Source organism: Pecten maximus, chromosome 1, assembly GCF_902652985.1.
Source record: "Pecten maximus chromosome 1, xPecMax1.1, whole genome shotgun sequence".
In the NCBI taxonomy this organism is placed as follows: domain Eukaryota; kingdom Metazoa; phylum Mollusca; class Bivalvia; order Pectinida; family Pectinidae; genus Pecten; species Pecten maximus.
In genome coordinates, this window is record NC_047015.1 from 24044295 (window position 1) to 24071182 (window position 26888).

General features: G+C 37.1%; 2 protein-coding genes across 2 annotated transcripts; one reads left to right on the forward strand and one right to left on the reverse strand.

Moving 5' to 3' along the window:
* Nucleotides 1–35: 35 nt before the first annotated feature.
* Nucleotides 36–12916, forward strand: LOC117322902 (28S ribosomal protein S24, mitochondrial-like). Its single transcript, XM_033877890.1, has 3 exons — nt 36–131; nt 12083–12278; nt 12583–12916. The coding sequence occupies exons 1-3, from the start codon at nt 108–110 to the stop codon at nt 12870–12872; spliced, it is 510 nt and encodes a 169-aa protein (XP_033733781.1). The 5' UTR covers nt 36–107; the 3' UTR covers nt 12873–12916.
* A 3512-nt stretch (nt 12917–16428) lies between these two features.
* LOC117322991 (serine protease inhibitor dipetalogastin-like) lies at nt 16429–23047 on the reverse strand. Its single transcript, XM_033878003.1, has 7 exons — nt 22909–23047; nt 22727–22813; nt 22128–22313; nt 21033–21197; nt 19641–19762; nt 16828–16999; nt 16429–16545 (listed from the first exon to the last, which is right to left on the reverse strand). Exons 1-7 carry the CDS (start codon nt 22940–22942, stop codon nt 16469–16471), a joined length of 843 nt encoding a protein of 280 aa, XP_033733894.1. The 5' UTR covers nt 22943–23047; the 3' UTR covers nt 16429–16468.
* Nucleotides 23048–26888: the final 3841 nt, after the last annotated feature.

The window sequence follows — 26888 nt, forward strand, 5'->3', positions numbered from 1 at the left end:
GATGTTCATTGGATAAACGATGAATTTTGACCAATGAAAATGCCCGTAGCAAACGATGATTTCATATGTACTTCCGGTAAAACTCGAACAGCGAAGAAGATTCAGGAATGGCATATGCATCGGTGTTATTGGTGCGTAAACAAGTAAACCTAACTCCATCATTTTTATGTGCCCAAGGCTATATATTCAAAAACTTAACTCTGTAGCGCTTTATTATATGGAGAGGATATACTTTTCATACTACAGTGCATCCGTGGTGGTGATCGACTGTAAATTGTTATAGAATCTAGCAAGTATTTTAGATTTTTACTGTACACAGAGACCTAGTATATACTACTGTAGTATATAGGTCTCTGCTGTACAGAATTGAAATCTACAAACTTTTAAAAATGAAATACACATGTCATGATGCGGTGCGTCTACTAGAGCAGTATCTTCGGTTGATATAAGTTATAAAATTTGATTAATCTTCGGTCCGGATTAAAATTTTGTAACATCTAATATTTTTTAATAATTTGCCACCATGCATGATATCTTTGAGGTACACAGTGGTTAAGCAGATCTCGCTGGTAGGGATATCCCCAACTCTTGAAAAAGTCAGCCTGCACTACTTTTTATCAAATTCATATTTTTTTAAAAGTGTATTTGATACCTACGCTAGTACTTTTAATGGCTAGGCCTATACATGTTTGACAAATTTTTGATATGATAAATAAATAATTATAATGATTAAAATTCTTTTACATCGGCTTTCATGGGCAATCCTAGCTAGGTAAAGCAAATTTACTCCATAACAATAATGTGGTGCAATATATAACGCAATACTTATGTCAACTGTGATATTTCAACAATATTTGTGATACTATTAATTAATCACTCATCATTTTTTTAAACGAACATTAATGTTCGGTTATTGTGATCAAGAACTGGACTGAGAAATATAACCATATATGGTAGCCACATTTACCAATACGCCATCTACTGTCTGTTTCAATGAAATATGGCTGCCCCCATTGCCTTACGCTTCAAATAACTTACTTGCAAAAACATCTTCGTTTTATATAGTAGTTTTACCGAAAAGGTTGAAATGTATTCAGTAGGTGTTTTCAAGATGCATACGATTTGAGAAATGCATAACGCTAGCGAAATGTGAAGACTAAATGAACCTGAACTTTGCGATAACTCCGGTCCAGGTTAATATATTTATGTAAACAACTATTGCGCAGGCGCATTCGTCTCCGGATGTTTAGAAAGTTTTGCTCTTCGATCCGTGTTCTTTGCAAATTTGTCCGCGATTTACTTAAATGTGTAATATATATATTCTAGAATGTTACATCATTATCAACTAGGTGTGTATTTCTATAATTTAGAGAAAGAAATATATCAATGACGGCATACGAGACGATACATTGTATCATACTTTACTGTAGTTACTGTACGTGTTTGCGAGAAAGAACTGTACATATGTATAGGCTTACAATTAGGTGGTATTTGTGGTCAGGGTGACTGGTCATAGCGTTAAAATTGTCATCGATTTCCATATACCATTTTCCTTTGACGAAAATGACCCAATAAATCAAATGCAAATGATAATATCTTGCTATGTGCACGGGATTGCTTGTTGTAGGCGATACTTGGAACGTATTTACTGTTGTAAGGGAGGTAACTGCAAGATTTACGGAAATGAAAAATAAACCAATTTGATTGGTATATTCTTCCTTCACTTTGGCATGGGGTTTACAATCGAAGTGACAGATAACTACGGCAATATTCAGATGATATCAACAATAACATTTTTGGATACGTGTGGTTGGCAGTTGTTGTCATGTTTAAAATGAACAATTATATAGCTTGTTTTTATTTCGGCAAAGACGAGAATATTTACTGAAACGGACCACACGTGAAGCAGACTTGGAAATACCGAAACGAAGAAAAATCGGGCTTAATATAATATAAATTGGCATTATTTTCAGAGGATTGACCAAAATATATGTTCTGCAATGCCTGATTGTATCATATATAAAATATTAGAGGTTTATTTGACCGAATTTTAAATTAATTATTCATTTGCGAATCGCGGCCCGATTGTCGTTGGAGTTGAATTACCGAAATGGCCGATAGTCGACCCAAAATCGATATTTTTACGAGAATTTTTGTTTTCTTTTACCTGAAAGTATTTTGAAATAATTTGCAAAATACAGAATTCACGACCAAATTTTCGATTGCGACGAACTTCTGTGACGGTGTTAAGTTCATGTTAAGTTATATCTGATTAAAATCAGCTGTTACATGGCTACGTTTACTATGCACTACGTCTACTAGGTATTTTTTTTTAAAGACGGAAATCCGGATTATCTAAAAACAAATGCAAAAATACTTGTGATATTCACTTAATTTGATATTCATTTGTTAATTGTTATCTGTAGTTTGATAACTTCTGATATATTGTGATTGATACTCTATATAATATTGCTGTGGAACTTGTGTTATTTTTCAAACAAATTCATTTTTAGCTTCACGACCAAATTTTCGATTGCGACGAACTTCTGTGACGGTGTTAAGTTCATGTTAAGTTATATCTGATTAAAATCAGCTGTTACATGGCTACGTTTACTATGCACTACGTCTACTAGGTATTTTTTTTTAAAGACGGAAATCCGGATTATCTAAAAACAAATGCAAAAATACTTGTGATATTCACTTAATTTGATATTCATTCGTTAATTGTTATCTGTAGTTTGATAACTTCTGATATATTGTGATTGATACTCTATATAATATTGCTGTGGAACTTGTGTTATTTTTCAAACAAATTCATTTTTAGCTTCACGACCAAATTTTCGATTGCGACGAACTTCTGTGACGGTGTTAAGTTCATGTTAAGTTATATCTGATTAAAATCAGCTGTTACATGGCTACGTTTACTATGCACTACGTCTACTAGGTATTTTTTTTTAAAGACGGAAATCCGGATTATCTAAAAACAAATGCAAAAATACTTGTGATATTCACTTAATTTGATATTCATTCGTTAATTGTTATCTGTAGTTTGATAACTTCTGATATATTGTGATTGATACTCTATATAATATTGCTGTGGAACTTGTGTTATTTTTCAAACAAATTCATTTTTAGCTTCACGACCAAATTTTCGATTGCGACGAACTTCTGTGACGGTGTTAAGTTCATGTTAAGTTATATCTGATTAAAATCAGCTGTTACATGGCTACGTTTACTATGCACTACGTCTACTAGGTATTTTTTTTTAAAGACGGAAATCCGGATTATCTAAAAACAAATGCAAAAATACTTGTGATATTCACTTAATTTGATATTCATTCGTTAATTGTTATCTGTAGTTTGATAACTTCTGATATATTGTGGTTGATACTCTATATAATATTGCTGTGGAACTTGTGTTATTTTTCAAACAAATTCATTTTTAGCTCACCTGCCCGAAGGGCAAGTGAGCTTATGCCGTGGCGCGGCGTCCGTCGTCCGTCCGTCGTCCGTCCGGCCGTCCGTCCGGCGTCAACTTTCCATTCAAGCAACTTCTTCTCAATAACCAAAAGGCCTAGAGACCTAATATTGGGCCTGTAGCATGCTGGGGTGAAGGGCTACCAAGTTTGTTCAAATGAATGACCTTGACCTTCATTCAAGGTCACAGGAGTCAAAAAGGCTAAAATCTTCAAACGACTTCTTCTCAACAACCAACAGTCCCAGGGAGTTGATATTGGGTCTGTAGCATGCTGGGGTAAAGGGCTACCAAGTTTGTTCAAATGAATGACCTTGACTTTCATTCAAGGTCACAGGAGTCAAAAAGGCTAAAAAAAAATTAGACGACTTCTTCTAAATAGCCAAAAGACCCAGGGACTTGATATTGGGTCTGTAGCATGCTGGGGTGAAGGGCTACCAAGTTTGTTCAAATGAATGACCTTGACCTTCATTCAAGGTCACAGGAGTCAAAAAGGCTAAAATCTTTAAACGACTTCTTCTCAATAACCAAGAGTCCCAGGGACTTGATATTGGGTCTGTAGCATGCTGGGGTGAAGGGCTACCAAGTTTGTTCAAATGAATGACCTTGACTTTCATTCAAGGTCACAGGAGTCAAAAAGGCTAAAATCTTTAAACGACTTCTTCTCAATAACCAAGAGTCCCAGAGACCTAATATTTGTCCTGTAGCATGCTGGGGTGAAGGGCTACCAAGTTTGTTCAAATGAATGACCTTGACCTTCATTCAAGGTCACAGGAGTCAAAAAGGCTAAAATCTTTAAACGACTTCTTCTCAATAACCAAGAGTCCCAGGGACTTGATATTGGGTCTGTAGCATGCTGGGGTGAAGGGCTACCAAGTTTGTTCAAATGAATGACCTTGACTTTCATTCAAGGTCACAGGAGTCAAAAAGGCTAAAATCTTTAAACGACTTCTTCTCAATAACCAAGAGTCCCAGAGACCTAATATTTGTCCTGTAGCATGCTGGGGTGAAGGGCTACCAAGTTTGTTCAAATGAATGACCTTGACCTTCATTCAAGGTCACAGGGGTCAAAAAGGCTAAAATCTTCAAACGACTTCTTCTCAATAACCAACAGTCCCAGGGAGTTGATATTGGGTCTGTAGCATGCTGGGATGAAGGGCTACCTAGTTTGTTCAAATGAATGGCCTTGACCTTCAATCAAGGTCACAGGGGCCAAAAAGGCTAAAATCTTTAAACAACTTCTTCTCGACAACCAACAGTCCCAGGGAGTTGATATTGGGTCTGTAGCATGCTGGGATGAAGGGCTACCAAGTTTGTTCAAATGAATGACCTTGACTTTCATTCAAGGTCACAGGAGTCAAAAAGGCTAAAAAAAATTAGACGACTTCTTCTAAATAGCCAAAAGACCCAGGGACTTGATATTGGGTCTGTAGCATGCTGGGGTGAAGGGCTACCAAGTTTGTTCAAATGAATGACCTTGACCTTCATTCAAGGTCACAGGAGTCAAAAAGGCTAAAATCTTTAAACGACTTCTTCTCAATAACCAAGAGTCCCAGGGACTTGATATTGGGTCTGTAGCATGCTGGGGTGAAGGGTGAAGGGCTACCAAGTTTGTTCAAATGAATGACCTTGACTTTCATTCAAGGTCACAGGAGTCAAAAAGGCTAAAATCTTTAAATGACTTCTTCTCAATAACCAAGAGTCCCAGAGACCTAATATTTGGCCTGTAGCATGCTGGGGTGAAGGGCTACCAAGTTTGTTCAAATGAATGACCTTGACCTTCATTCAAGGTCACAGGGGTCAAAAAGGCTAAAATCTTCAAACGACTTCTTCTCAATAACCAACAGTCCCAGGGAGTTGATATTGGGTCTGTAGCATGCTGGGATGAAGGGCTACCTAGTTTGTTCAAATGAATGGCCTTGACCTTCATTCAAGGTCACAGGGGCCAAAAAGGCTAAAATCTTTAAACGACTTCTTCTCGATAACCAACAGTCCCAGAGACCTAATATTTGGCCTGTAGCATGCTAGGGTAAAGAGCTACCAAGTTTGTTCAAATGAATGACCTTGACTTTCATTCAAGGTCACAGGAGTCAAAAAGGCTAAAATCTTTAAACGACTTCTTCTGAATAACCAAGAGTCCCAGAGACCTAATATTTGGCCTGTAGCATGCTGGGGTGAAGGGCTACCAAGTTTGTTCAAATGAATGACCTTGACTTTCATTCAAGGTCACGTCGATCAAGTATGCTTAAATCTTTAAATGACTTTTAGTGAAAAGCCAAAGTGCAGAGAGACATTATATTGGTCCTGTAGCATGCTTTCAAATAACTGCAGGATCCATATATGAAAAGATCACTGCATTGCAGGTGAGCGATTTGGGCCCATTGGGCCCTTGTAATAATTTGTTAATTTAGAATTTTCATCAAGTCATAATCAAGACTTGAAATTCTCACTACACCATACTTCAAACACAGAGTAATCGATGAATTGATAAACTGAAAATTTAAGTCAAGCAAATGAGTTAATATTTACCTTAAATATTTTTTCAATATACAACAAATGTTCAGATGACTATTTGTGCCATGCTGTTGCAAGATTTCAGTTACAATTCTAAAATTGAATTAGTATGTAAATATATGTTATCCTATCAATATCCACAAAGCGAGTGTAGTCTATTGTACTCAAAGTCATGCCAGTAGATAGCGGTACATATACTTACTGCTTACATCTAGTGCTTACTTGTGTGAACTATTAATCAATAACAAAATGGTTCATATATTTCTATATATGACTTCACAAATTATGTGGTGTCTGAAGATCTGAATGAAGTGAATAAACGATGTATTAACTTATTTTTATGAAATATTCAAGTCACAGATCATTCTCTTTTTTAAAATATTGCTTTCAGGTCCATTTTGGTAATTAAAATATGACGGCAATCAGGCCTCGAATGGCGAATGATTACAAACATTTTAAATACGTCTCGGTCAAATAAACCCCTAATATTTTACATATGGTTAATTTTGACATTGGAGAACATATAATTGTGTCCATTCTCTAATATAAGCACTGGTAGAAAGTACAGAATAGAGCTTGATAAATATATAATCAAAATTACTAATTACCCCGGTAAATATAACATTTTACGTAAACCTCCCATGACTGATGGTGAACTTAAACTTGCAAATCTCCTGTGTCATTCCAATTTTGATATGTGTAAATATATACACGAACGGTATATATATAGATATAGATATGGAATGATTCACAAATTTGCATACAGTTATGGAATCTTATAACACCCCGAAAACTGTTCTCTCCACATAAAGGATGTGATTTGTGCAATTACATTGCTGAACTGTGTGTGGTTCACTATGATTGGATGGTCAACATTGGAAAGGGACAATAAATAGGGAATGTGTCATCCCATCGAATGGACTGTAACCTTTATCAGTTTGAAGTTGAAAATGAAGCTTGAAGTTTTCTTTTCCTGTTTGCTGAATTATTTGATGAAGATAGTCTTTATATGGTTGTTATTCTTTATCACATTGTGTACAATGCTGTAATTATACCAGAAGTATATCTTCTCATATAAAGATTTATTAACATCAAATGATTCCTGAACAAAAGGAGTCAAGTTTTTTGTTTTGAAGTACCATACATGCTTGAGTACAGTTTCAATAGGATACATTCCTAATCCGGGCCTTGATTAGTAGCTCTGGTTTTGGTTTTCAGTAGTTCTTTATGTGTGTTTCATCATATTAAGTTGAAATATGCTAAACTAACGATGGAACTAGCCTAAATTTAGTGCATATTAGAAGTTGGCATCAATAAGGTCACAGAGTCCTGGCTGTATTATAACTGATGATGGCTTCCCGAAAGAAAGAAGACATATTTTATTTTCATCCATCCAAGATAGATCAATAAACTTCCAATTTCAATCAGGACCTTACAGAAATATGCATGTGTTCAATCATATCAGAACAGCTGCAAACATTTCAAATAATTTGCAATTAATTCCTAAACCAATATCAGTAAATTTATCGACTTTAAACTTAGAAGATTACTGATTTTGCATTAAACAATAATGTTCGTTTACAGTACTTCCAGTACTTTGATTTTATTTATTATGAAATTAAGAAAATGATGTAAATATTGTATAACATATATCTGATACTATTGTACTGTGTATACTTTACCTGAATAAATATTATTATTATTATTATCCCTTTCAATATTGTAACAACCTTACTGTTTACCAATATATGTGTGTGATTCTGCATGCATTGACACTTTCTCTGTAAATCATCCAATTCCATTACTCAAAATCTACCAGGTATATTCATCAAAAATGCATATTACGAATACTGTTCTTTTGTTAGTGTCACATCTATTTCCACTCTTGTTCCTATTTCTTTGAGAAATTGGAGTTTGGCATCATCTGGACATACTGTAGACTAATTAAAAAACGGAATGTATATGCAACAAATTTTCTTTGTAAGTCAAAAAACCCAACTTTTAATGCGTTAATTAACAAAACTGTAAATCACATTAAAATATTTTTGATTGTTTAGCATGTTAAATGTGACGTTTTAAAGTGTAATTAGCGTATTGCTTAAAGTTTATATGAAACGTGTTAGATGCTAACATGTTAAATTTATCTCGTTTTTGACATGAACAGGCTTACATGTCTGTCTCTTGCACATGTATACATGCATGCACCCAAATAAGTACAATCTATATTCTAATTTTGACATTATTATATTTTTGCTGGGGATCTGAACAACTATGTCTATGTTATAATTACTCCCCTACTGGTGAAACCAGGTGGATTATAGGTTTCCTCCTAGTCCGTCTGTCACTCCATCCACTGATTTTTCAGCACTTTTTTCAGTCATGCTTCTAGGTACCGTATTTGACCTAATAAGGGCGCAGGGCGACGGTAATTGACAGTGGGGGCGCCCTTATTAAGATTTGTTATTCTGAAGTTTTATGAAACAGACTATACCTTAAAGCAGAATACCCAAGGTTGTGGAAACGGTAAAATATTCCAGATGAAGATATCTAATCATTATCATATATTAAGCTTAAACACCACTTGAATACTCCTGTAAACCATGCCAGCTGATCTTTAGACCAGAGAACATGTGTTCCACCATTTATGTTCAAATGGAACTCTTTTGTGTTCTATTTATAGAAACAGGTGATTTCCCAGATCATATCAGACATCATTTTCTTTGACCTAATAATTGATTTACAATGTCTTTTACTAGCTTTCTGTTCTGAACAAAAGTTATTTATCAACAAGAATGAAGTCTTTACTTTACCTTCAAATAAAGATGGTAAGTTATTATTTACATGTGTGTTTAGTTTTGGGTGCTCTTTGCACTGACATGTCATCTGTAGCCTGTAGGAATACGCAAAATGTGGCGAAAACATGTGCTCCAGTTACTTAATTTGCTGAAGAAAATTGAACACATAAAGTAGCAAAATATTTCACATGAATTATTACTTTTGAACACCATTTTGACACTCAGTCAAAGATTTATTTCCTTGAAAAAAGGTAGGGGCGCCCTTATTAGGTCAAATACGGTACATTGGTGAGAGTTCATATATAACTTCAGTATGAGTATATACATAGCTACATATCAAATTCGAGTTTCAGGGTTTTTGGGTCAAGGTCACTTACTATTTTTAGCAAGAGCCTGTAGAAGACATGTGTTGCTTTAGCAATACCCAGTATACTTGATCTTATTTTAGCAAAATATATGGTGGGTATTGAAAATATGTGTGTAATTTAGGTGTACTAAATGACAGTAAATGTACATATATGTAGGTATAGGTTAAAGATGTAGTTGTACCAGAATCGAACATGTTTGACCTGTCTACTACATTTGACGTCATTGACCATGACATACTGTAATCATACTTTGCAATGGGCAGTTTGAAGGAGTGACTTCCCAAGTCACTTAAAAGTAGAGGTCTTAGTGATGGAGCATGTAGCGAGGTGCATTAGGCAGGATGGGGGACAATATAGATTGTAGGATATAGAGGCTAGGGAGTTAGCTTGGAAATTATAGGCGAAGTACGTGGGGCATGTAAAGTTGTTGTGTATGTTGTAACTGTTGGGGCCCATTATGTAATTTTGTAGTCTACATGTTGTAACTGTTAATAGATCTACTTGATTATTACTTGGAGTCAAGTCTTTACACATTGCCAAGCTAACCCAACAAGCCTGGGTTGACGGAGGATATAGGTGGTGAGCCGGGTTCAGTTTGTACACTACAAACTCGGCCTGATTTTTAGGTCAAATGTGAGGGTGGTGGGGAATGGGGGCATTAATATTCATGTTTCTACATATTAGTAATCAATTAATGGCATACTCGATACACTTTATCCACCTGGTATACATACTCCCCCATACACCCATACCCACCTGGTATACCTACTCCCCATACACCCATACCCACCTGGTATACCTACTCCCCATACACCCATACCCACCTGGTATATATACTCCCCCATACACCCATACCCACCTGGTATATATACTCCCCCATACACCCATACCCACCTGGTATATATACTCCCCCATACACCCGTACCCACCTGGTATACATACTCCCCCATACACCCATACCCACCTGGTATACATACTCCCCATACACCCATACCCACCTGGTATACATACTCCCCCATACACCCATACCCACCTGGTATACATACTCCCCCATACACCCGTACCCACCTGGTATACATACTCCCCCATACACCCATACCCACCTGGTATACATACTCCCCATACACCCATACCCACCTGGTATACATGCTCCCCCATACACCCATACCCACCTGGTATACATACTCACCTATACACCCATACCCACCTGGTATACATACTCCCCCATACACCCGTACCCACCTGGTATACATACTCCCCCATACACTCGTACCCACCTGGTATACATACTCACCTATACACCCATACCCACCTGGTATACATGCTCCCCAAACACCCATACCCACCTGGTATACATACTCCCCCATACACCCATACCCACCTGGTATACATACTCCCCCATACACCCATACCCACCTGGTATACATGCTCCCCCATACACCCGTACCCACCTGGTATACATAAAGTAATGGTGATATTATAATGATGTCTGACCTTCAACCTTTTGATATGGAAACCCAAGTTACAGCAAGCACTTCCAAAATGAAAGCAGTGTGCATGGCTTGTGTTTGGTCCACTTGAATTTGTATTATTTTGTGGAAGTGGTGATCCAGAAAGACATGTCAGTACAAGGGAAATTCCGTTTTTGAGCAGAAACAAGTTTTATATTAATAGTAACAGTGACCTTGATGTTTGAAATTTTGATCTTAAAAGAACTTCCATGTAAGTATTTCCAATGATAAAAGCTGTGTTTGTGTTTGATTAGTTTAATTATACCTCCGCAACGAAGTTAGGGGGGGTATACTGGAATCAGGTTGTCTGTCCGTCCATCCGTCCATCCGTCTGTCTGTAGACGCATTTTGTCCGGACAACTCCTCCTAAACCAATGGGCCAATTCTGATGAAACTTCACACAAATATTAATGATCATGTGTAGATGTGCATGCCGCTTTATTTTTCTCAAAATTATGGTTGCTATGGCAACTGGTCACTATAAACAGGTTTTCCGATAAGAACCATAACTTTAAGTTTGTCTGGACAACTCCTCCTAAACCGAAAGGCCGATTTCAATGAAACTTCACACAAATATAGAGGACCATGTGTAGATGTGCATGCCTTTTAATTTTTCTCAAAATTATGGTTGTTATGGCAACTGGTCACTATAAACAGGTTTTCTGATAAGAACCATAACTTTAAGTTTGTCCGGACAACTCCTCCTAAACCGAAAGGCCGATTTCAATGAAACTTCACACAAATATAGAGGACCATGTGTAGATGTGCATGCCACTTTATTTTTCTCAAAATTATGGTTGCTATGGCAACTGGTCACTATAAACAGGTTTTCTGATAAGAACCATAACTTTAAGTTTGTCCGGACAACTCCTCCTAAACCGAAAGGCTGATTTTTTAATGAAACTTCACACCAATATAGAGGACCATGTGTAGATGTGCATGCCACTTTATTTTTCTCAAAATTATGGTTGCTATGGCAACTGGTCACTATAAACATGTTTTCTGATAAGAACCATAACTTTAAGTTTGTCCGGACAACTCCTCCTAAACTAAATGGCCAATTTCAATGAAACTTCACACAAATATAGAGGACCATGTGTAGATGTGCATGCCACTTACTTTTTTTTTCAAAATTATGGTTGCTATGGCAACTGGTCACTATATTACTGGGTTATCTTTGTTAGCCTCTAATTAATAGTTCCAATTGACCATTGACTCGTGCAGATTGCGGGGGTATTAGTCAGCCATCATGGCGATAGTTCTAGTTTGCTTACATTATTGGATGGAACTACTGAAAGATATAAGATTACAATATATATATACCAAAGATCGGAAGGTCGGATGATCAGTTTCAATCAGGAAATAGTTTAACAATAAGTCCCAATTTTGTTGAAAGCAGTGTTTTTCTTTTTCTTTCAGAGCCGGGTTGTTCACCATGACAGACTTATACAACACTGTTTCAACAGATGCCTTCAAACTTCAGCTATTTATCAGAAAAATTTGAGATCTGCTGTTCCCAAAACTACTGTCAAAAGAACTGTAAAGCTGTCTTATGAGACTGCACAATATCCCTACCAAATTGGAGTTACGAAATCCTGGAATTCCTGGCATACAAGTAATATATATTTTATTTAATTTCAAATCTTTATATTGATACATTCTCCTGGAGCTCTTAATCAACATTATATACATTTGTATCTTAAAGAAGTAAATGATTGGTTCAGTCTCCTGGAGATCTTATATTATTCAATATTATATCTTATTGAAGTAATTGATTGATTAAGTCTCCTGGAGATCTTGTTCAGCATTATTATATCATTTAGAAGATATTGATTGATAGTACCCTGGAGATCTTGTTCAACTGTATATCTTATTGAAATATAGGTAAACTGTTTATTGTTTTATTATTCACTTTACAGGTAATTTACATGAAGAGGGAGGAGCATCAGATGCAGCCTTAGAGGATGAAATGATCAGAAAATTTCTTAAAGGAATCTGGGGCAACAAACTGATATCAGAGTGTATTATAAAACGTCAATACAATAAAATAACATTGGTATTTATAGCCAGCGCTATGGGAAGAATTAAAGAATTAAATTTTCTTGTTGGTTTTACAGAGGAACTTTTTAGCCATATATTTAAACGACCAGTGAAGATTGAAATGCAAACTTTTATGCAAAATGATCAAACAGTTTTCAAATGGATTTAATTGTGTCAGTGCTGAATGATATTAAATGTTTTACTTTCATTAATCATGTAGTGTGGTGTTGTTTTGATGCATTGTCAAACAATAGTTTTTAACGAAATGAGCATAACTTTTATCCGCAGTTTGTTTCAACGACTTTGACAGAGTAGTATTAAAGTTGGTAAAGTGGAAAGAACACTCAAATTACAATATTACCCAGAAATCAATTGTAAGCCCACCACTACCAGACTTGGAGCTGTTCAGATCAATCAGTGTTTGTACAAAACAAAGTATATACAGCAATTAAAAATTTATTAAAGGTTAAAAAAAACTAGTGACTTGTTCAGATTATCCAGGTAGGTGTTTGTGACCTGTTAGATGTCATGAAGAACTGGATTAATTTTCTCAATTTACTATGTCCCCCTTGCTTGTTCATGCTGTGAAGATAAGTCAGAAAAAGGAAGGAATGGCTGATGATTTTCGGTCCCTAATTGTGCATGTTAAGATTCCAGTTGTGCGTGTTCAGTTTTGAGGTAGATTGGAAATTGTATGCATGTATATTATATAGACAGCCTTCGTAAATTATGTAAGACAAAGAACTGAGGTTCTGTAATCGTTAACTGTAATGGGCTTTTTTAAAACTGGCAGTTGTAGGACGACACTTTCGAAGGATGGTGTCATCGTCGACATCTCAATTTAAAGTTTGCTTTTGTTCAAAAGGTGCAAGCCAGGCAGCAGACACAACAACACACTCATTATTTGCCTAATATAATCCAGATTTTATGGTCCAGTGATTTTGAAAATTACGAATGCTTGGAAAGTGGAGATTAGTCTTTAGGTTGATTTTTCAGAAAGTACAAGTGATATTCCAACAAACTTGGAATCGATACATTTAAATTATACCATAGACTTCTCAACCCAGCATATGAATTACATTAGTCATGTTATTGTCTTGTATTATGTTTTTGTAATATAACCCCAGCTTTTGATAAATTGATGATCTTCTGTATTGCTTTTCCAATTGACCTAAATGGTATAGTTTTTAGTCGGATAGAGGCAAACTTTGTGATACACCACTTGAAATCGTATATTAGTAATTTTGCAAAATTTGTAATTGGTTTTTCGATACAACAGTGTAATGCACATCTATGATACATATGGTGCTAGTATTAATACCTTTCCTTATTTTACACTAAATATAAAATGTAGGCTATAGAAATGCTATTTGATCCACATCCTCCAAAAATGCTATTAACCAGGTTAATAGTCAAAAGTGCTATTTACCCGGAATGAGAGCATTCACATTTTCCCGTTTTTGTTTTGCTTCGTTCATTCTGATTAGACAATGCCTTTGTCATATCCCTTTGGATTGTCTCTACTACCATCCCTTGTATTACAATAAAGTCTGAAAGTGCTCTCGAGAACATATGCGTTTTCGGGACCAAGATGAAGCGGACACAGTTTGCTCCAGGGACATTTTGGAAAATGTACAAAGTTTAGATAATCTGCATGAAGAATAGCCGGAGAGGATTTTTTTTTTTTGAAAAAGACAGTGCTAACACACAACAAGTAATATAAACAGCAGTTAGCATGCTGAAAGATTACCTTCAGGAAAAAGCATTAGGAACAGTGGAGGATATGATGTAAATGCTGGTATAATAAAACAGTTATTGTATGGGTAATTCCCTCGCACACATACTATAAATAAATTATCACTTTATTAGGGCCCCATATCAAAGATTTTTGCTCCTGGCTATAACTTTGATGTTTATTTACCGATTCACATGAAACTTGATCAAGAAATTTAAGTTCACAAAATTGCAAATCCAGTTCAAAAGGCAAGACTCAAAAGTCAAGGTCAAATTTTGCATCTTTTCACTGATAAACATTTCATGACATGATGAAGCAAAGTTGTTCACAATCAAACAAGGCGTCTACTGACCAAAGGTCAAGGTCAAATTTTGCATCTTTTCACTGAACTCTTTATTATGACATGAAGCAAAGTTATTCACAATTTAACATGGAGTCTATTACTGACAAGGTGTCAACTGACTCAAGGTCAGAGGTCAAGGTTAAAAAAAACTTTTTTGCTGATGAACACTTTATATGATTAAACAAAGTTGTTCAGCATTAAAGAAGGAGTCGACTAATCAAAGGTCAAGGTCAATTTTTACATCTTTTCACTGATAATTTTTTTATGACAAAGTTAGTCGGAATTTAACAAGAAATCAACCAACTTAAAGTCAAGGTCACTGGGTCATTGTCATGGCAAATTTTGTATCTTTTTCGTGATAACATTTTGTTCTGATATTATGAAGCAAAATTGGTCTGAATTAAAGGATAAATCAACTGACAAAAGATCAAGGTCACTGGATTATAGTCTGTTTATTGGGTTTATCACCCCGTGAACAGCTAGTTTTAAGTTGGTCAGGGACTCTTTGTAGTAGTTAGTGGCTACCTCACTACAACATAGGGGAGACCTGTCACTTGCTATCCAGAGCAATTAGGATTAAAGGTACATTTCTTAGCTTATCGAGAAACACAAATTGCCTTGGGTATCGATCCACTCACCCGGGATCTTCACCTGAGGTTATGTGGCCAACGTTCTAACCAACTGATATGAGCTATCACAGGGAACAAGTGTGACATCATAGTAAATGTGAACCACTTATATTTTGCTTTCTTGCGATTGTTTTTGAAGTCCAAATGTCAAACATCAGCATCAGCTATATTGTTAGATGCCTTCTTGATAATTATTGGGGATATTTTGCCACAATACATGGCCCTTGCTGATCTGTCGGTAAGTATAGGAGTTTGTTAGTAGTTTTGGTCGGAGGGGACCGCAATTTGGGAGTTTGCTTAAAACTTACAGCTGACAACGATATTATTATATGTAATTTCTTTGTTTCGAGAATTTGATCGAGAAAATAATAGGACCAATACCCGGGTAGTTGGTCATCTTCGATTTCGACACTAGAAGCTAGTTTGTACCTCTCTGTCCAGAATATTTATGTTAGGGTATTTTTATCTTATGTAGGTTCCCATTGGTCCCTAGTTGTGGCCATTTGATCTGATCTGAATTTTTAAGAATTGATATATGGGTATCTAGTTACCAAAGTATGAAGTGGAAGAGGGGAAAGAATGGAAAACTTGGAGAAAAGTTTAATCTTTCACAGGACCAATCGAGATCTTCACAGGTTATTTACATAAAACCTTCACACTTTATATCTTTCGGAACAAAGCCGTGACCAAGACCATTAACCTTCACACTCTTTAACTTGCATCTATCGAAACAAGACCGTGATTTAGACCATACAATATTTACAGTTTGAACTTATATCTACCGAAAGAAATCAAATCTTCACAGTCTTCAACTTATGTCTACTGAAACAAAGCCGTGATTTAGACCATACAAAACATTGGCAGTATTCACTTATATCTACCCAAACAGAGCTGTATCATAGCACTGAGGAAGCAGAACTTCTTTAAAGGGAAGCTTGCATGAAGTTAGTTTTTATGTTACCAAGCATCCAAGCCCAGTATCTTGGTTACAGTAATGTCCAGAATAACAACAAAGTGGTTTTGCTTTGAGGGTTAATTTAATGGCAATGGATAGATTTTTAACCAACAACGATGTGCGATGAGAGGTAGGATGGACAAGCATTCTCCGCAATGACAGCAACGGTTTGGTTGACACCTATTGAAGATAAAAGCAAAAAAAACCATGAATTGACGAACTCAACAAAAGACGAAGTTCAAGTAACCTTTCAAAATCAATATGTGTGATCCTTTGAACAGAAACGTGATGCCTAGATTGTTTTACTTTGGTCCTGTAATTTCAATTTATACGTGTATCAAAATATATCGGGACCACGATAGAAAAATGTTAAATGACACTTTATCCAGTGAAACCATTTATTAATATAATGCATACTAGTAATTTGACTAAGTCGATAAAGACATTTCCTGCAGTACTGACCGAGCTTGAGGTGTAGAGCCATGCTATGACAGTAAGAACACAGATTACTGTGGGTTCGGAGGTCGGTGCCACAGATGGGGTTGTAGGTATGGTCACAGTTCTTTAGCAAGGTTTGCTGGTGACCACCCTCTACTGCAATCTGAGCATTCAACTGGTATGGACTACAATCCAGCTATCAAAAGGAACACAATACAGGTAGATATTAAAACTCTGTAGTACGACGGCCCATATACACCTGTGCCCCATCAGGTAGTCGGGAGTTATCAAATGGTATGTTTATTACCTGAGCAAAGCTCGAAATGTGGCAAAGGCGGTTATGGGCCAACACTGCGTTGTCGAAATAAACAAAAAGCAAAGGAAAATCTGACGATAAAATGTGTCCGACACTTGCATATGCAGTTTTTTGACCACATTTTTCTGGAAATCTCGGACAAACATCAATTGCTTATGTGTATATTGTCCAGGCGTATATATGGGCCGTCGTACTGTAGCCATAGCATTCCTATCTTAGCTTAGACTGCTGGAGACATCAGATAACTAGAAAGTTATGTTACTGTGTGATTTGATTTAGATACACTTTAAAATGGACGATAAACAAGACGATAATGAAAATAGGAACAAGTGTCACAGACACTTATGTCAACCTGTCACCATTGCTGTTTGGAGGTACATGTATGTACTTGTTTGGGCCATTGTTGTTGGGAGTTATGTACTTGTTTGGACCATTGTTGGTTGGAGGTATGTACTTGTTTGGGCCATTGTTGTTTGGAGGTATGCACTTGTTTGGACCATTGTTGGTTGGAGGTATGTACTTGTTTGGACCATTGTTGGTTGGAGGTATGTACTTGTTTGGGCCATTGTTGGTTGGAGGTATGTACTTGTTTGGGCCATTGTTGTTGGGAGGTATGCACTTGTTTGGACCATTGCTGGTTGGAGGTATGTACTTGTTTGAACCATTGGTGTTGGGAGGTATGTACTTGTTTGGACCATTGTTGGTTGGAGGTATGTACTTGTTTGGACCATTGCTAGTTGGAGGTATGTACTTGTTTGGACCATTGGTGTTGGGAGGTATGTACTCACTTGGACCATTGTTGGTTGGAGGTATGTACTTGTTTGGACCATTGGTGTTGGGAGGTATGTACTCACTTGGACCATTGTTGGTTGGAGGTATGTACTTGTTTGGGCCATTGTTGGTTGGAGCTATGTACTTGTTTGGGCCATTGTTGGTTGGAGGTATGCACTTGTTTGGGCCATTGTTGGTTGGAGGTACATTGTATGTACTCATTCGGACCATTGTTAGTTGGAGGTATGTACTTGTTAGGGCCATTGTTGGTTGGAGCTATGTACTTGTTTGGGCCATTGTTGGTTGGAGGTATGCACTTGTTCGGGCCATTGTTGGTTGGAGGTATGCACTTGTTTGGACCATTGTTGGTTGGAGGTATGTACTTGTTTGGACCATTGTTGGTTGGAGGTACATGTATGCACTTGTTTGGACCATTGTTGGTTGGAGGTATGTACTCATTTTGACCATTGTTGGTTGGAGGTATGTACTCACTTGGACCATTGTTGGTTGGAGGTACATGTATGCACTTGTTTTGACCATTGTTGGTTGGAGGTATGTACTCATTTTGACCATTGTTGGTTGGAGGTATGTACTCACTTGGACCATTGTTGGTTGGAGGTATGTACTCATTTGGACCATTGTTGGTTGGAGGTATGTACTCACTTGGACCATTGTTGGTTGGAGGTATGTACTTGTTTGGGCCATTGTTGGTTGGAGGTATGTACTTGTTTGGACCATTGTTGGTTGGAGGTATGCACTTGTTTGGACCATTGTTGGTTGGAGGTATGTACTCACTTGGACCATTGTTGGTTGGAGGTATGTACTCACTTTGACCATTGTTGGTTGGAGGTATGTACTTGTTTGGATCATTGTTGGTTGGAGGTATGTACTCATTTTGACCATTGTTGGTTGGAGGTATGTACTCACTTGGACCATTGTTGGTTGGAGGTATGTACTTGTTTGGATCATTGTTGGTTGGAGGTATGTACTCATTTGGACCATTGTTGGTTGGAGGTATGTACTTGTTTGGACCATTGTTGGTTGGAGGTATGTACTTGTTTGGACCATTGTTGGTTGGAAGTATGTACTCATTTGGACCATTGTTGGTTGGAGGTATGTACTTGTTGGACCATTGTTTGTTGGAAGTATGTACTTGTTTGGGCCATTGTTGGTTGGAGGTACATGTATGTACTTGTTTGGACCATTGGTGTTAGGAGGTACATTGTATGTACTTGTTTGGACCATTGGTGTTAGGAGGTACATTGTATGTACTCATTTGGACCATTGATGGGTGGAGGTACATTGTATGTACTTGTGTGGACCATTGGTGTTGGGATGAGCATTGTATGTACTTGTTTGAACCATTGGTGTTGGGAGGTATGCACTTGTTTGGACCATTGTTGGTTGGAGGTATGTACTTTTTTTAGCCATTGTTGGTTGGAGGTACATGTATGTACTTGTTTGGACCATTGGTGTTAGGAGGTACATTGTATGTACTTGTTTGAACCATTGGTGTTGGGAGGTATGCACTTGTTTGGACCATTGATGGGTGGAGGTACATTGTATGTACTTGTTTGAATCATTGGTGTTGGGAGGTACATTGTATGCACTTTTTTGGACCATTGGTGTTAGATGTATGTACTTGTTTGGACCATTGATGTTGGGAGGTACATTGTACCACCTGTTTAATTATCAATAAGCTTAATTACTCCACACAGACTACATATTATTGTTTTACGAGATTACCAACCTGGTAAGTTTTGGAGACGTCCAGGCCATCACACGATCCGTTGCGTGCCAAATCGTAGTGCTCAGCTAAAGATGAAATGTGGGCATACCTACATTGTAGCTGCTTCAAGTAGCATACGTTCTCTGTCAAAAATCAAGTTATAATATATCACATATACTTGTTCTCTGTCAAAAATCAAGTTATAATATATCACATATACGTGTCCTCTGCTAAAAATCAAATAATAATATATCACATATACGTTCTCTGTCAAAAATCAATTAATAATATATCACATATACGTGTCCTCTGCTAAAAATCAAATAATAATATATCACATATACGTGGTCTCAGCTAAAAATTAAGTTATAATATATCACATATACGTGGTGGACTAATAGGACCAAACTTGACACAAACCACTCCGTGCTAGTATATATACATCTATTTTAGATTTAATCTAAGTCTGGTTACTTTACCTACATAAACGTTACTTATCTCAATTTTGTTTGTACATAAATAAGAAATTATCCTGTAATATGACGTCATGACATTGAAAATGGAAGCCACATTCCTGTGTTCTTTTTATAATTCAACATCCTCGATACTCCAAGGATTAAGTTCATTTTCGAACTTTGTATCCTTGGGAGATATCATGGTAAAATCAAATGAAACAAAAGACTGTCATGATCCGTTGTAAAGCATTATTTGTTTGTGCTTTCATATTGTATGTTTACGTATTAATTCCGAGATTTACCAAACTCCTGTGGATTGGGCTCCTCTATTCGCCGGCCTAGTATATCGGCACTGTTGTCATCTGTTTACACAGGTTTATACTACTATTATAGCATCAAACTAATAAGGTCGTTTATACCGTTATACATAATGATAATACTTAATTAAAAACACAACGACCTTATGGATTTATACATGTACTATGATAATGTAAATCCAAGAACATACGTGTACTCTACCTGACAACACCATAAGATACAAAAGTGCAAAGAAACGGTAAACCTATCGAATTGATCGGCATAGTTTCAGAAATGAATATATATATGAAAATCATTATAAATTACATTTGATGTACAGGACAAATTAATGTAGCCCGAAATTCCTCTAGCCCTGACCCCAGACTTGGACATTCTGTCGGACATCTATATGCCAGAATATCCAATCATTCCTTGGGGATTTTATATCGTCATCGTTCGTCGTTATGCCATGATTTATAACAGCGGCAAATTTATGAAATTGAGTACACTGACTAGAAACATGTTAGATCTAACCATACATTAGATAAGACAATAGTCAGTAAGTATAGGTAAATGGTCAACTTGACACCAACATAACCCCATAACTGGCTATCAGTGATATAACCTGGTGTTACGGTATCTTACATTCTAACATACTTACTATAGGTGTGGTTTCCCATGCTACACACTGGACTTATATCTTTAGAGTCACAGTGGAGTGGACAGTCCAGGTCCGTCTGCGTACACTGACCAGTGTGACGTATGCTCAGAGTGGCATGTTGCCTAGCTGCCAGGCACCTTGCATTGTCAAATTCACAGTGACTGTCTAAAATGATACAGGAAAATTAATTAATTGATTCTAACAAATCCCATGCTGAAGCTTTAATACGATCCATTGGCCTTCTTGTTTTTATTTGATAATCAAAAATAGTCTCTGAATCAAAGTTACTCGTCGAAATATAATCATTATGTTTTACAAATGTCATATGTTAAGTGACATGCGAAGGTGGATTAATTTCATGTTAACTAGCATTCATCAGTCAAAATGGTTATACTCTAACCCCGACAAATACCTAAATCTACCAGTATGAAACCATTTTTGTATTTGAAATTATGAAAGTTTAAAATTTCGTAAATCTGATACGAAACGGAAACATATACTTTACAGTAGGCGAAACCAATTATTGAAAATTAAAAACATTGGTTTAAAACTATTTAATTTATATACTTATTTACAATTTTCTGTTTAACACCACGACTTACATGTACGGCGTGAGCAGTCAATAGTTAAAACAAGAAGGAATAAGATAAAAACGCCCAATATTGATACAATAATAGGCCTTTTTTTTCATTTATCGGGGAAAAAACAACATACTACAAATAAAACTAATGATACTTCTGAAGCTGAGACAATTTGGAGGGAAGTGTTCTAGAGTGAGACAGAATGGAGGGGGATTGGAATAAGTCTTTTTTTGTGTCTAAGACATTGCTTGGCTGATCTAGGGGAATACTGCAACAAGTTTACCACGTTATTTCTGATATAACATAGTAACTTTGCTTTGTTTCGTCTACCGGTCAATATAGAATACAAATAAGGTGTTGTGTATCATTCCAGACACTTCCAGTCTTTCTTCTAGATTACAATGTACATTATTTTATGCTTTTTTTCATTCCATAAAAAAGCAGTTATTTTAATGCTTTATATATCATTCCTGTAAGTAGTTATAGTACCTTTTAAAAGGAAGTTAGATATTACCGTAGGTGACGCCATCACTGCCACACACTGCACTGTCACCACTCTCATCATCACAAATTGTATCACATTGAGCGCTGGAAGGCGTGTAGTGAGTTGAGGAGGTGCAACGTCCGTTATGGGCCAAGGTCATGTGCTGACCTTTCAGTCGAGCGTAGCATTCAGCAACTTGTAGTTTACACATGTTACCTGCAATAGGATAAGCATGCAGTAGTCTGACAATTGACTTCGATAATGTCACGACAGTTATTTCGATCAGCGGAGAACATCAAACCATGACAAGAACATAGCGGACACCAGAACAACAAAATACCATCAAAATGATAATTTGTAATTAAAGGTTCAATTCTTGATCGTTAGTTTATTTTTCTATACCACATATGACGACAATGCCATATTATTGTTGAAATTAAGTAATGTAGTTATGTGACTGAACGCGCAAACTTAAGTTGTTATCACCTAGCTAATATGTATATAAAAAGGACAACAGGCATACGTAAGATTTCTTACATGTACTTAATCCAATGTTTTCTCAATCTTGTTCAGAATTAACAATTAATCTGCATTAGATGTGTGCTGTGTGAGACAAATAAAAGACTTACTATATGTGTGGCGGTCACTTCCACAAACTGGACTGTACTGGGCGGAACAAATCTTGTCACACAGGTGTGTCTGTCCATAGACAGCTCCTACAAATGAAAAACACAAGAGTGAAGAATTGCCGTAAAAAAAAAAGAAAGAAAAAAAGAATATGCTCCGAGATTCAATTAATAAATAAAATTACCGAGTAGTGCGACAAAAACGGCGAATGTGTACATGGCTGTAGTCGGTGTGGAAAGGTGGTTATCGTAGGGAACTGTATCTATCTTAGGTCTGCTACTCCCTGGTCACGGACAAGATAGGGATGACCTCTACAGCGGTCACGCCGCTTATCTTGTTCCCGATATAAGATTTCCATAGAATTGGCGTTCGTCAATATTACATGTTAGAAAATCCCAACCATAAACAGGTCAGTTAGTGCCCCGTGGTGACGTTGTGTATCCCCAATAATCACATCGCATGCTGTTTCTTTCCACCTACAATATTCAAATTGTTCCTTTTGAATCTCAAATCCTAACCTAAATAATAGCCAGGGCTATTGTCAGTGATCCAATTTGTCCTTGAACTTTGTACCCAAGTCAGCCTGAAATTTGACCCTGTAATCTTGACCTTTAGTCTACTTATTTAATCCTGATCAACTTTCCTTCATAATGTCATAATAAAATGTCCATCATTGAAAAGATATAATTTTTTGAAGATTTGATCAGTTGAATGTTTATTTGATTCAAACCAACTTTGCTTCATTACGTCATTACTTTTGACCTATTTCCCTTGACCTTTTGAACCGTTACCTTAGTACAGTTTACTTCCGGTTTAATTCCGACAAACTTGTCTTCGTCATGTCACTTGCTTATCGATGAAAAGAAATGTGACCTTGACCTTTTGGACTAATGACCTTGTCCCTTTGACTTAAATTTTTAACCCAGCATATATTTTTGTGAACTGAGCAAATGTAATGACCTTAAATCTCCTGGTTGTTGAGAAGTTGTGAAAAGATTTGTACATATTCAACTCCAGTGACCTTGAAAGTAATGTAATTAATTTAGTAGCCCTTGCCATGACATTGTGCCTCGTGCTTATTGCAAAGAAGTTGTTTAAATATTTAAGCACATTGTTGTTTAAAACTTTTAAGCACTTCATTGAGCCCGCTACTTTACTTAGTATCATAATCCTGGAACACTGGAAAAGGAAAAGCACTTGATGTTGTTTCCGCATTTCTGGATGTTTTCTGACATAGCAAATAGTCACACGGAATGTCGCACGCACTTATTATTCACACTTGACCATTGATTTATATGAAGATATCCACAATTAAATCTAGATCCGAATATATGTTGCTGGGAACAGCGGACGAAATGGCCAAATGGGCCACTCTACTCAATTGACTCGCTCTCGAAACAGCTGCCATAAAGTGCCGCTTGTTCTATGACTCTTCTTCATGAATGAAAAGACACTACAATTGTATAGCATTTTATACGACTAGATCTTTGAAAGCAAAACATATGTGTTATTTTGGTATCGCAGTCTATGTATTTATATTTCGTGCTGGTGAAAGGCAAACTTATTTTACATGATACATAAATCCGTGTTTGGATGGAAATCATGCTTTTAATAACAGTTGGTACTTTTGAATAACAGTCCGGTCAGTTGGCGAAAAAAATACTGACCACTTATTAATTTGAGGTAATTAGAAGCCCCAATGTGTTTATCCTGTGTAGAAGTGTTCATATACATGTAAATCAATGGTCAACCGTAAATAATAATTCCATGCGACATTCCGTGTGAATATTCATGATAACAGAAAACACTCAGAAATGCGGAAACCACTTCAAATATACGACTAACCTTAAATTTTCTTTAGATCTTTCGCCATTTTTGACAACAGTCTGTACTTTTCAGAACAAAAATTCGGCATCGAAACAACATCCGGTGCCTTTTCTTTTACCAGTGTGCCGATGGCCGGACGGACAAAAGGCGATAGCAATAGATAGAAAATGAAGATCTCCCATATTTTTGAACATCAAACTTATGTTTCAAATATATTGTTGAGGAGAATGTGAAATAAAAATTTGCTTGGTATAATGGGCGACAACCGTCATACAACCTGACAATGCTTGGTATAATGGCGACACCCGTCATACAAACAATGCTTGGTATAATGGGCGACACCCGTCATACAAACAATGCTTGGTATAATGGGCGACACCCGTCATACAAACAATGCTTGGTATAATAGACGACACCCGTCATACAAACAATGCTTGGTATAATGGGCGACAACCGTCATACAAACAAAGCTTGGTATAATAGACGACACCCGTCATACAACCTGACAATGCTTGGTATAATGGCGACACCCGTCATACAAACAATGCTTGGTATAATGGGCGACAACCGTCATACAAACAAAGCTTGGTATAATAGACGACACCCGTCATACAACCTGACAATGCTTGGTATAATGGCGACACCCGTCATACAAACAATGCTTGGTATAATGGCGACACCCGTCATACAAACAATGCTTGGTATAATGGGCGACACCCGTCATACAAACAATGCTTGGTATAATGGGCGACACCCGTCATACAAACAATGCTTGGTATAATAGACGACACCCGTCATACAAACAATGCTTGGTATAATGGGCGACAACCGTCATACAAATGATGCTTGGTATAATGGGCGACACCCGTCATACAAACAATGCTTGGTATAATAGACGACACCCGTCATACAAACAATGCTTGGTATAATCGGCGACACCCGTCATACAAACAATGCTTGGTATAATGGGCGACACCCGCCATACAAACGAAGCTTGGTATAATAGACGACACCCGTCATACAAACAATGCTTGGTATAATCGGCGACACCCGTCATACAAACAATGCTTGGTATAATGGGCGACACCCGTCATACAAATGATGCTTGGTATAATGGGCGACACCCGTCATACAAACAATGCTTGGTATAATAGACGACACCCGTCATACAAACAATGCTTGGTATAATGGCGACACCCGTCATACAAACAATGCTTGGTATAATGGGCGACACCCGCCATACAAACGAAGCTTGGTATAATAGACGACACCCGTCATACAAACAATGCTTGGTATAATAGACGACACCCGTCATACAAACAATGCTTGGTATAATCGGCGACACCCGTCATACAAACAATGCTTGGTATAATGGGCGACACCCGTCATACAAACGAAGCTTGGTATAATAGACGACACCCGTCATACAAACAATGCTTGGTATAATGGGCGACACCCGTCATACAAACAATGCTTGGTATAATAGACGACACCCGTCATACAAACAATGCTTGGTATAATAGACGACACCCGTCATACAAATGACGCTTGGTATAATTGGCGACACCCGTCATACAAACAATGCTTGGTATAATTGGCGACACCCGTCATACAAACAATGCTTGGTATAATGGGCGACACCCGTCATACAAACAATGCTTGGTATAATAGACGACACCCGTCATACAAACAATGCTTGGTATAATAGACGACACCCGTCATACAAATGATGCTTGGTATAATTGGCGACACCCGTCATACAAACAATGCTTGGTATAATAGACGACACCCTTCATACAAACAATGCTTGGTATAATAGACGACACCCGTCATACAAACAATGCTTGGTATAATAGACGACACCAGTCATACAAATGATGCTTGGTATAATAGACGACACCCGTCATACAAACAATGCTTGGTATAATAGACGACACCAGTCATACAAACAATGCTTGGTATAATGGGCGACACCCGTCATACAAACAATGCTCGGTATTAAAGACGACACCCGTCATACAAACAAGAGGCCCATGGGGCCTGTATCGCTCACCTGGTTGGATTTGACCAAATGTCAAAATAATGTTCATGTTCAATTCCTTTTGTTTGTTAACCTCAAACAATGCTATTTATGGTTATAGCGTGGGGTCCCAACTGCTTTAAAGAAATAATGAAGTCCAGACTCTCTGAGTTTACAACATGCATTTATAACTTTATGACTAGTAGTGATTTAAAGGAATTACCTCTATTTCCCCTAATGGGCCCCGCCCCTTTGGCCCCTTGGGGGTCAGAGTAACCATTTATGCAAAATCTGTTCCCCTTCCCCAAAGGATGTTT